At 40.5% G+C, this 13,050-nt stretch overlaps 1 protein-coding gene across 2 annotated transcripts in view; it reads right to left on the bottom strand.

Annotated features, from left to right (window-relative positions):
• thsd7ba (thrombospondin, type I, domain containing 7Ba) overlaps nt 1-13,050 on the bottom strand; it is a 244,015-nt gene that overhangs the window by 65,883 nt on the left and 165,082 nt on the right. For both annotated transcript variants that reach the window (XM_015966811.3, XM_054747116.2), the window contains exon 14: nt 8,773-8,964. In XM_015966811.3, coding sequence (XP_015822297.1) covers nt 8,773-8,964 — 192 coding nt within the window. The remainder of the gene's footprint in view (nt 1-8,772; nt 8,965-13,050) is intronic.

The following is a 13,050-nucleotide window of genomic DNA, read 5'->3' as shown; positions in this document are numbered from 1 at the left end:
CAGGGGGCGGCATTTTTCCTTTTTTTTTTTTTCTAAAAATATTTTTTTTTAGCATCAACCAATACATAAACAAAACATAGAAATCGCATGTTCTTAATAATAATAGTGATGATAATACTAATATTTCTGTAATAAAAGCACAACAAAGTGTAACCCATATCAACTACTCCCTGTCACATGACCCACGTCAGCTGATGTGAGGTCCCTCTCCTGATTGGCTCCTTCCACGTCGCGGCAACCATGAAAGCTGCTCCTGCCGTGGCTGTAAGCTTGTTGCTTGTAGAACGGCATTGGAAAACAAAGCGTTTTTCTCCCCTCAGTTCATTTATACTCTCATTTTACCTCAGCTGTAAGTGTTCTTAACATCTACCAATAACACCCTTTTACTTGTCAGTGACCAGTCGATCGTTTTCGCTATAAAAAATGACCTTGTTCGGCGGAGTTCCCACCGCGAGCAGAACTCCGGTTCAAAAACGCTGTTTTTGAAACACTTTTATTTACTTAAGCACTTTAGTGGGCTTAATTTGAAACCAGGAGCAATCAAATGATTATTGTTATGTGTTGCCTTGAATTCGGCTATGCTGTCTGTCAGACAGTTGTTTTCCTTTATTGTTGTTTTTATATTTGTTTGTAGCAAACGCTACTGGAATGCATAGATTGAGCTACGTAGCCAAGATGATTAATAATTGACCTGTTGTACATTCGTGATATGTTTACCGGTAAACTGAATAGAACTTGATGTGCTAATGAACACAGGGGGATCTCGCACAGGGCGCCATTTAGGCCAGCTCCGCCTCTGCAGAGGGAAACCATATTCTACTTAAGCAACTATAAATATTCAGCTTTCATGGTTGCTGTAGGCAGTGCTGCAACAGCCAGTAATGTTAGTTCGTATTTATGTACTTGTCAATATAAACTCGATGATGGTTTTGACAAAAGTACTCGCTGCTGGATTTAGACTCACTAAGCAAATAACAGCTAGATGAGGCAAGTTTGTTGTTGAGATTTTATAAGAGAAAAGGCTTTGACCACAATTTTTCTTTTTGTCTCACAGGAGTATAAAACTGTTGTTTTTAGACCTCTCAAGAAATTATCAAAGGAAAAAACATGATTTGTGTTCATTTGGGTTCAGTTTTGGTCTTTCCTTCAACGCCCCAGTCAGTGATTAGACACACCTGTTTCTCATCAGCCATCAGCTCACCTGTCGCTGTTTTGTGGTCACTTACCTACGGTCTAAAAGTACCTCTGGACCAGATCTTCCTGTTTCATTCATTTGTGTCCTGCGATCATGCCCAAATTATGACTATTATTGTCATTTTTTGTTTACCTGCCTTCCTCCTGGTGCTTCACCTAAATAAACACGAGTCACTGACTTGGTTCTTGAAGCTCCCATTGAACATTTTTTTGTTTGCTTAAATCATTTAAATATTAATGATAATTAATAATCTATAAATATCTGAGGTTCACGTGAAATTGTTTATCTGAACAACTGAAATAACTATGAACAGACGACATGTTATTAAAACAAGTCTCACACATCAAACCCTGCTTTTACACAACAGCTGTCTCTGTTGAACCACTTTAACCAACAATAATGCATCCAGCAAACTACTTGCCTGCTGGCTAGAAACATGTCATTTGGGAGTAAAGGGAATAAATTTGCGTCTTTCTCTGTTTTGTGTTGATTGATTGAGACGGCTCAAATCTTTATAGTGAAAGAGAAGCAAAAGCAGAAGATTGTTGAGATCTGCTTGTTTGCCTGTTATCCTGATGGTTTAAATGTGACATATATGGCTGAAGTTATGGTTAAATTATTGAACAAAACAAGAAATATGAGATACAACAGTGGTGGCTGGTGAAATCACTTGTTGATTTAAACAGATTTCCCTTCTTAGTCCTTTATAGTTATTCAAATGAACAGTTGGAAAATGGCCACAAGTCCACAAAAAATCCTTTATTTAGCTTCTCCAAATAAGCAGTTTTACAGAAAGTCAATAAATAAATTTACTGAGAAATAAGACGGTGATAATAATCAGATAAATACACCGTGTGAGCCACAATGTCCCTTTTTTTCTTTATTCTCATTTTATTTTGACATAAATTTGTTTTCTAGCTTGAGTCTCTGTGTATTTAAATGAATCACCTGCTCAAAGCACCTCAATGTGCAATACTAAGCTCCACCAATAGGAAGCACCAACACAACATTAAAACGTAATTAGAAAGAAACATTTCAACATTAAAATCGCATAAAATGAGAACAAATGAAGACATTTTACAGCAGCAGCTACAGGTATCATTTCATGTAAAGATGATCCAGAACCTTCTAGCATGCTAGCTAGCTGTAGCAGGGGCATGGTCTTGACTCGCAAAAGGGTTGAATGACTTCAGCAGGTCAGACATGAGAGAGAGAGAACTGAGCTGGACGGCAAAGCTCATGATTTACGGGTTGATCTACGTTCCTAAGCTCATCTATGTTCACGAGCTTTGGGTAGTGACCGAAAGAATACAATTTCTCCACAGGGTGGTTGGGCTCTCCCTTGGAGACAGGGTGATAAGCTCGGAGTAGATCCGCTGCTCCTCCACATCAAGAAGAGCCAGTTGAGGTGGCCCGGGCATCTGATTAGGACTTTTCCAGGGACGTCCAGCCTGGAGGAAACCCAAAGGAAGACCCAGGACACACTGGGGGGACCATGTGTCTCAGCTGGCATCCCCCTGGAGGAGATGTCCCAAGTGGCTGGGGAGAGGGAAGTTTGAGCCTCTCTGCTTAGGCTGCTGCCTCCACGACCCGACTCCGGATAAGCTGCCAAAAATGGATGGATGGAAGTCTTTAAGGGATGAAAAATTTGCTATTTTGGTTGTTTTCTATCACCGTATGTTGTAAGATTACATAAATTACAAATCTCTCTCTGGAACATCTTCTTAAAAAAATACAGTTTCTGTGTGGATGCACAGAACGAAACAAACATATTTGTTTATTGTTGTTTTGACAAGGTTCATTACCTCATGACCCCTCTACAGAAAGCCCATTTAAGAAAATTCATTTATCGGACAAGATGAAGGGTGGGAATGAAGCCAACGTGTAGAAAAATGCATACTTACATTATTACATATGTGTTGTGTTTGTTTTGCTGTTTCTGTATCAGAATACGATTTGACATGATTTGTTAGGAGTATCAAATGTAAAATACCATATGACTCACAAATGCCACCGGTCCACGTGTTTGGGTAAAGATGGCCAAACCACAGTTCTCTTTAAACAACTGAAACGGCTCTCCAAAGACACAACAGGCATTTTCTATGTTTTTGTGTTCTCCAGTATTGTTTTTGTTGTGCAGTTCAGATGAATTCTTCTCATTTCCTTGGAACAGAAAAGACCAAAAGCTTTAATGGATCAGAGTCCCATTAGAGTACACTAATTGCTATGTAACAGCTGCACTCAAAGTAAACACTGCATGCAGTATAAAGTATTAGAGTTGTAGGAGCTACTTGACCTGATTCAGATAGAAAACAGACACATGAGCATGCCATGGTGAGAAAATTGCACTTTTTGCTCTTTTTTTTTTATTTTTTTTTTTTGTTCCGTGGGACCCCGGTGTCCTCAGCCTCTCGAGCACCCAGCTGATTAGTGGCCCATCTGCTTCTGAAGTGGGTTTGATTACAAACATTCCTAGCAGAGAAAATTTACCGCTGTCACTATGCAATCCAACAACAATCTGCTCTGACTGCACCGCCGCTGGTGGCTGATTGAAAAGCGCCAGTGCAACGCTGCTCTACTTTGACAAGAACGGCGCGGCTGATCGTCAGGTTTCAGGCAACATAAACAGTCAGCATTCAGATCCAGAACCTGCTTTTTAACGGCTTTTCTTTTAAATCGTTCTGTAATAAACATGAAAAGCCTTTAAGAGAGGTTCAATACCCCCCCCCCCGAGTTTCCCTCGATAAATCGGTCTCAATTTTTATGTTCTGAGAGCATTTTCATTCACAAAGAGTTGTTTTTACATCTGAATGGGAAAAATTTTTGAAATCCATAAAACATGAATAAGCATCTATGAAAGCTACACATCTAACTAAACCACAAGTAAACGTAATAAATGTATTAATAGCGTGATTCAAGACAACAAAGGTGAAACATTACATTGATGGTATTTCTGATGGCTTGTCTGATATGATGCACACGCAGTACCAAGAGCTTATTGTGACAAGGAACTCAGAGCTAATGTAAATCCCACATCAATATTCTTGGAAATAGTAGCTAAACCGTTTATCTGCTGTTAAGCTCCGGCGTACACACACACACACACACACACACACACACACACACACACACACACACACACACACACACACACACACACACACACACACACACACATCTGCTCTCTGATCAGTGGGAGAGATCATTCACAGAAATGAACGTCTAACACTTAAGAATTCACTCACAAACTAACACTCAGAAGGAATGAAAATATATATTTTTGTTTAGTTTTCAGATAATTAAAGTTAGAATATGGAACATTTTAATAAAAAGTTATCTTTTTTAAAAGGCAATACCTCCACCGGGCATTTAGAGGTGTGCAGAATGAATGTACAGTTTCTCCTTTAAAAGCTATATTTAAGATAATAATCAAACTTTTATTTTGTCGGGCACGACACTGGGTTTTTGTTTACATCGACCAGCCACTAGAGGGCACCGTTGTGATATAAAGTCGGCTCACTTGTTCCAATGGTAAATTCTGTGGTAAAATAAACTTATTAGTAGAAATTAGTCCCCATCCTGTAAGATTTGAATCTGAACATGATGCCGGAACATGTCAGCAGTGAGCCTGGTATATGATGGCGCCTGCTGTAATGGCTGCTCGTCTGCCGCTCCTGTTTTTGTTTCTTATTATTGTGTTTACAAACTGCTGGATTACCGAATCCAGTACTGTTATCTCATATGACCGACTTACCCTTGTCGATCTCCGGCAGAACCTTGGATCACTTCAGTTCCACAGTCGTGACTTTAGAAGGTCTTGGCTCGCTGTTTGCTACGGTCCCAGCATTTCTGCTCACCGCCCCGCGTCCAGTATGGTTCCGAAAGAGGCGCTGCTGACGCGGCAGGTGGGGGGGATGCCGAGCGAAGCTAAGGCCTTCACCAAGGTCCTCATCTTTGATAACTATCATTCCTCTGCAAGCGGTGAATGTGAATTTGAATGGCTTTTTAGGTTTTACTCTGTGCAGTGCTTTGGTCAGCTGACATGCTGTTTTCAAATGTGCTATATAACCAACATTACCAACGGCTGGAAAATTCATCCTGTTGTTGCAATACCATCTCTGAACACTAGAGTTCACCACAGTGTCCGTGTTCTATACTCAACCATTAATTCAATCGGGGGAAAAAATTGTAAATGTTGTCATTCTATTTTTGTTGCATTTATTTACATATTTTCTATTTATTTGAGTTTTTAATGGTGTAAATGAAATATGTGAGTGAGGGAAAGATTGAGCGGGAGATCGATAGGCGGATTGGTGCTGCGTCTGCAGCGATGCGGGCATTGCACTGGTCTGTCATGGTGAAGAGAGAGCTGAGCCGGAGGGCAAAGCTCTCGATTTAACGGTCGATCTACGTTCCAGCCCTCACCTATGGTCACGAGCTTTGGGTGGTGACCGGAAGAACGAGATCGTGGATACAAGTGGCTGAAATGAGTTTTCTCCACAGAGTGGCTGGGCTCTCCCCTTAGAGATAAGATGAGAAGCTCAGTAATCCGGGAGGGGATAAGAATAGGAGTAATGTGCTCGGTTCTCTTGGTTCTTGTTAAGACTCAGCAGCATTCTGATTAAGCTGCAGTATCTTCACAACTTTTTCGGGAAGACCAGTCAAAAAAGATTGTTGCAATCGTCCAGCCTGCTGGAGAATAACGCATGAATGAGTTTCTCTAGGTCTTGGCATGAGACCTCTGATTCGTGCTACTTGGTGAAGATGATAAAACGCTGATCCAGTTACAGTTTTCATGTAACCAGTGAAGCTCAGGTCTGAATCACTTATGACACCAAGACTTCTAAGCTGAGTCTTTGTCTTTATTCCTCTGGAGCCAAGTTGAGCAATAACCTCCCTCCTTCTTTTTTCCAAAGACAATAACTTCAGTCTTGTTTTTGTTTAACTGGAGGAAGTTGGACTGCATCCAGTCTCCATCCTTGCTCCAAACATAAACTAACCACCACTTTGCTGTTATGCTTCCAAACAGCAAAACTGCAAAAGGATTTATTTTTCTCGACCAGAAGACCGTTGATTCGAACTTGAGGTATTGTTTTTCCTCAATGATGAAAATGTAAAGACCAGTATTTCCTTCAGAATATGTAAACCGTAATAAAACATAGTTTCCTCTCAAAGCTTGATGCAGGTTAGAGCATGCACACAGACATCTAGTTTCTGGTCATGTGCACATTTAGATAATTATATTTTGATGGTATGCGTGCTGCACAGGTAGAGCTGATTGTAATGTATAAACAATGTTTACTCTGACATGTAATGTGAGGAAATATGGGTTTTCTGTGCAAAAGGTCATTTGACTCGGCTGGGTCAAAGAGCTGGGTCGCTGAGAACTTTCACCCACAGATTGAGACCTTTGCAGACATGAAGTCTGCAAGAGTCTGCTGGAAACCATAACATCTGAACACCTGCAGTACCAGAAGAAGGAGTTCTCATGGACAAGTAGTCATAAAATAACAAGTCTTAAAACTTCCTTTCTTGATTTTAATGTTAAAGAATAACCATTATCATTTTGCTCATTATAAATGTGTTTAATCAAGTGAATGATTCTTATGCTTTGGGTAATTATAATGGATTAATGAATCCATACTTAATTAGATAATGTTTGAGGATGTTTGTTACCGACCTTCACACACACACTCAAGCACACACACACTCAAACACACCCACACACAGATTCTCACAGTAAACTCCAAAACACATTTGCTGACGCACACGTTTGCTTTGAGAAGAGAAAGGCTTTTGGTAAGTTTCAGTCTTATGATTTCAGTTCGTGCTTGACAACGAAAGAGAGAGGACCTGAAGAAACCGAAGGGGGGACAGAGCCGGTTGGCTCGTTTCTTCCCCCCCCCCCCTCACGCTGTTCCTGTCAGCCAGACAGGACATCTGAATCGCAACTTCTAACGCAGACTCATACAGAGTCTTTGATTTCTGAGTGAATTAACTTAAGAAAGCGCATCGACAAAACGCTCTACCATCAACGTGTACCGAGGGCAACTCTGGACCGGTTCGCGGCGCATCTTTGTCTTCTTTGCCAGCCAAGGTGCCCTGGATGAAACATCATCCTAAGGTGACGTCCCGGGTCCAACAGGGGGTCCGATTTTCGGTGAGGCAAAACACGACAGATAGCGTTTTGATGCATCTTTTCCAACTAAACCTAAGTTTATTCAAACCATCACTTTTCACTCAGACACCTGTTTCTTCCTGAAGCAAAATCAGATGCGCACACGCATCCATCTCACCTCAGGTTCAATTCTCAGCGACCCAGCTCTTTGACCCAGCCGAGTCAAATGACCTTTTGCACAGAAAACCCATATTTCCTCACATTACAGACATATGTCAGATGCGGCTCTTGAACCTACAGAGAATCATCAGTTCATACAATTTACATATTTATAGGTTTAAACAACTGTAGCAATAACAGGTATCCCATGTTGAACATATTCTGCACAGAGACACCACCCCACCTAATGTAACACAGTACTACATTCAGAGTTCTCCTTCAAGTGCCAACCATCCTTTGTGGTCTGTATGGCAGAAAACAGACCTGACTGGTGCAACATCCCACATGTGTGTCTTCTTGCTTAAATGTGTGTAAATCCCTGGTAAAACGAACAGTTGTTTAAATGCACCTTAAGAAAGATAATGGCATTTACATTAGACCGTAAATGATTCTTTTTTTTTGGGCTTCAAGAAGTCTTTGAGTGTAAATTAGCTAAAGGATTAAATACCAAGTGGCTGCACTGCTGAAGCGCTGGCCTGTGTGTGCTGCTGACTTTCTGAACCACATTTTAAAGCTTAAAACCTTCTCATCAATCTTCCTGACAGAGAAACTTAAGCAAGTGGTTTAGTTTGCATACGGAGCTGAAATGGCCTATTATGAACAAATCCTTCTAAAAAAAAAGCACGCAGTCAGAGTTATTGTCATGTTACTTTCTTGGTGCATTATTAAGAGAGACAGGGTATGTTTACTACAACCCCTCCAGCAACAGATAAAATATTCATGAGGACAAATAGTATCCAGTCTGGTCTGCAACCACAGTATGAAAGTCAAATTTTGCCATCTGCACCAAAATAAGGGATTACAAGTTGGGAGGGACCTAACTTCGACCTTATTTAGCACTAGAGGGACAGCAGAGATTACAGTAACACAACTTGAATTTGAAAAATGCTGTTGTTTAATACAATGTTGTACAATAAAGTGCTAAATTTCTCAACCCATGAAGAGTGTTTTGTAATTAATGTCCAAGAAGAGCAATAAATCCAGGCTGTTGAGGGAAGATCAATAATTATGAAAATGTTGTTGTGTGCTTCTAGGAAACAGTCAAATCCTCACACTCAGACATAAAACAAACAGAAAGAAACATCTTCTCCAGGTTTCATTTATAGCCAAAGCCACTGCCAGTCAAATGCCAGTCAAGCATACGGTGAGACAATGTGGTAACGTTTGACCTCAGTTTTTAGTAACAGGCGTCTGGAGCGATATTAGTGTCTCACCCTGACAGGAAAAGCACAGTCCTTACCTAAAAGTGAGCGCTTGCGAGTTTGCGAGCTGCCACATCCAGCACATTCAGAAAACTTGGACCATGCAGTTAGAGTGCAGTCATCCTTGCAAGCTACCCGGCACTCTCTGATTAGAGGGGGGGAGGGGCCTGCCCACTGCAAGCACTCTGTCATGTTGGCTGGTTCCTCATTCTCCCCAATGCAACTGACTCCTGCAAGCACACAGAGGGCACGAGTGTCATGACAACGTTCCAAATGTGTTTATGTGCCCATTAGATTTCAAAAGGAAAGAAGGAAACAAGGTGGGTTCAAGCCTGAGACAGAACCAGAGACTGCTGTTGGGAGGAGGGATATCTGGACTTTCCAACTGGATCTGATGCTCAACCTGACCTCTGATGAACACATCAAAATGAATAAATGAATGAATGAATGCAGCATCTGCTTACAGAACAGAATTATAGGATTCCAAATGTTTGGGCTTTTCTTCCTGCTGGAAAAACCAGCATAGTTGGTTACCAGTGTTGGGCAAGTTACTTCAAAACTGTAATGCATTATTTGTTACTTGTTACCCTCATTTAAAAGTAATTCATTACATTACAATATTACTCATTTTAAAATGTAAGGCATTACACTACTTTTGCATTACTAAAACAACTTCAGTATGAATCTGGTAATGTGACGCTCAGTGAGCTCATGACACATATGTGGAAGGTGATGTGGTGTCTGAGCTAGGATTGCTGTTAAAAACAGTCAGATATAATAACAGTGCTTTAAAATGATTGTTTATTACATAAAAGCAACAACAATCTGTACTCTCAGCACACTGCCATCTTATATTAACTGAGCAGGGAGTGAGGTGGTGGGGGCTCCAAGCCTATATTTGCCTTGGTCCCCAAATGCCTTGATACGGCCCTGGATGTGGGACTGACTTCTGGGGTGATCTGATTCTATCACATGTATAAATATTAAATGCTTATATATTATTGCTTTTCACTGGTAAAAATGTGTATTGGGGATAAATCTACCTACTTCTTTTCTTTTTTTCTTGATTTTATTTGACTAATTTTCTGCCCTTTCTCTCTCTAACCTTCCTGCATGCTGCATGTTTTCTCCGTCTTCCAGAAAAACTATTTCCTAGATTTCTAACTAATCAGCCAAAGGGATCTACCGAACGTTAAAAAAGCTTAATATGCGCTGCGCTCCAGCAGCAATGAGTTGAAATGACCGGCGCACAGATTATGAACTCAGCTGAAAAGTACATGAAGTACCAGAGAATATGGGTTGATATAAACGATCGCAAACGAATTACTTTGTTTTGGTGGAGCGATTTTGTGAATATAACAGCGGCCATGCGCAGGACGCAGCTGGAGTATTTGAGCCGTTACCGCTGCGTCCTCTCTGCTCATAGAATGCCCGCAAAGCTGAGTCATAAATGACGTCATATATGTGGATACTGGATCTTTCTTCAGGCTTCTCGCAATTTGACTTTTTAGGAAACCCACATCTTGATTCTGGGTTTAAAAATGCATTGTAATTACCGCGTTACTGACACTTGTACAGAGTAAATATTACCATTTCTTTCCCTGTAATGCCTTACATTACCACATTACAGCAAAAAGCAATGCATTACAGTAATTAATTACTTTTGTACCGCATTACTCCCAACACTGTTGGTTTCTATGTGTTGTTTTGGTACTGATATGCTGGTCCAGCATTACATGCTGGCCAAACGTGGGATGCTTGATCAGAATGTGATGTTATGTTTATTTATTTGGCAGACACTTTTATCCAAAGCAGCGTACACTTGTTAGCCTGTAGGGCATGTTGTGATCTGTGGGGGAAACCGGAATACCCGGAGGAAACCTACGCATGCAACTCCGGAGTCGAGTTTCGAGCCTGCAACCTTCTTGCTGCGAGGCAACGGTGCCACCACACAGCTCAAGTAATGCTAGCCCAGCAGCTAACCCAACACCAAAACACAACACATGCTGGTAACCAACCTGGTTTTCCCAGAAGGGCTCTCTGAACATTGACATGCAGATTCCTCTTCCTATTTTAAATCCTATATTTCCTACATTCTAAGAAGAATTAACCCACAGAGTCCAGTTGTTTTTGCATTAAAACAAAAACACAGATCATGTATCAAATGGGTCCCGTGTTTGTCCTTGTCTTTTTGATGTCTGATAGTTGTTTTGTGTATAAGTATTTTTTTCTACACTATATGGCAGCATGTTGGATAGACTCTAGGAAAACTCTTCAATAACAGCTAATTGAGATCTGAATGAAAATGAAAATAAATATTTACAATGTACGCAATCTTGTTTATTCTGATAGGGTTATGATTGTTCGAATCCAACCCAGCTTTATTCACATAGCACTTTGAACACAACTGTCGACCAAAGTGCTGCACAGATAAAAACAAACAAACCTGCGAAGATAAAACACTAAAGGCATACAATAAGTAAATTAAACACAGCACAGCTTAAAGCAAACAAGCGTAGATAACAATCAGGCTGTGTGAAACATCAGGGAACAAAAGTGCGTCTTAAGAAAAGATTTCAAAACAAGCAAGGAGGCCTGCTTAATACTGACAGGCAGCCGATTCCATAGCCGTGGCGCAGCCACAGCAAAGGACCTATCACCCCTCAGCTTCAGGCTTGCCCTTAAAACCACCAACTGCTGCTGGTCAGCCGACCTCAGCCGGCGTGTCGGCTGATATGGAAAGAGAATTTCCGATAGGTAAGAAGGTGCCAACCCATTTGAAGCTTTATACGCTAGAACCAGGATCTTGAGACGTCTTCAAACAACAGTGATCTGGTGCAGGGAAGACAGCACATACATGCGGGTGCTCGTTAGCATACGCGCTGCAGCGTTCCGGACCAACTGTGGTCTTGAAAGACGACAACCTTGACTCACCACAATATGTAGATCATTCTCGAGGCGATGAGAGCATGAATGAGTCTTTCCAAGTCCTTCTTCACTAACACAGACTTGACTTTAAATTTTAATCGCTAATGAATACCCTAAAAATGCAATAAATGCATTAAGATATTTGCTCCAAACCAAACCATCATCGTGTCCAATGAGTCGATCCGTAAGGCTTCATACAACATCGTCAGTTATTAATACAGATTTTTTAATGGATATTAATGTATAGCCAACCATCTGATGGTTTTATGCTATGTTAATTCATTATTAGGGATGTTCTATGTCGTTTTCTTTATTTTTTTTACTAATGTCCTCTAACCTGACAAGCCATCCTATATATGTGAATATAGTCTGGCCATAATCCATAGACAGAGCTCAATCATGAAGCAGAATTTATTGTTGTCTTTCAAACTGTCTCTGCATGCTATTGGACAACAAACAACGTGACATACTCACCCCTACTAATGTCTTTCAACAGGAAAGTCCGCCATACATCAAATAAGATGCATGGACATCCTTTTTCGAAATGAAGGACTTAACCGCTCGAGTCAAACAAAAGCCCAAGTCTAAATAGTCCAAGTTGATGCCAAAGCTGTTTAAAATGAGCTGTCGCCATCTTGGTAGATAAGAACCGCCCACTAAATTGACAGAGTGCTGTGATTGGCAAGACACAAAACAGCTCAGGCCAGTGGCAGACCTGTTGAGACTCCAGTGGAGCGTGGCTAGACCGACCATAGGTGCTACGGTCAGTCTAGATTTCTAGATTATAAATCTGAAGTACCTTTACATTCCAACTGATTTTATGATTCCAATATAAGCCACAATTTCTGATGTTATATTTTAATGCCAGTACTAACCATATTGCACATCCCTATTAATTCTATAATTTCCCCCGGGATTAATAAAGTATCTTTGAATTGAATTTGAATTAACACCATCATATGGCTAAATGATGAGGTTGCCGTTATAATTTTTCTACTGGTTTAGGTGGAACTGTGCTGGAACCAAAACCAGGAACGTTCTGAGTTTTGACTAAATCCTAATGGAGGAAACTGAATATTTCTGTAGGGATAAAATCTCCTATGATAAAGAGGTTATGAGATGAGCTGAGTAGAATGGTTGACTCAATCAAAACTGCAAACAGGTATTTAGAGCATGCATATTTTAAACTGTTTGTTGTAAAACTGTCAGAGGACAGCTCATTAATATGCAAAGATGTGCAGAAAAGCACTCAAAAATAAAATGACCAAATCTACATTTAACCAAACAACTTTACGAACATATTTCGGACATAATTTCAAATAAAATCAACCAAATAAGTTTTTGCAGGACAGAAAAAACTAAATTTCTCCTAAATTCAAGCCTTTGAA

The sequence above is a fragment of the Nothobranchius furzeri genome, chromosome 14 (genome assembly GCF_043380555.1).
Source record: "Nothobranchius furzeri strain GRZ-AD chromosome 14, NfurGRZ-RIMD1, whole genome shotgun sequence".
Classification (NCBI taxonomy): Eukaryota; Metazoa; Chordata; class Actinopteri; order Cyprinodontiformes; family Nothobranchiidae; genus Nothobranchius; species Nothobranchius furzeri.
The sequence above is the reverse complement of the archived record's forward strand: the minus strand, read 5'-3'. Positions and strand labels throughout refer to the sequence as shown.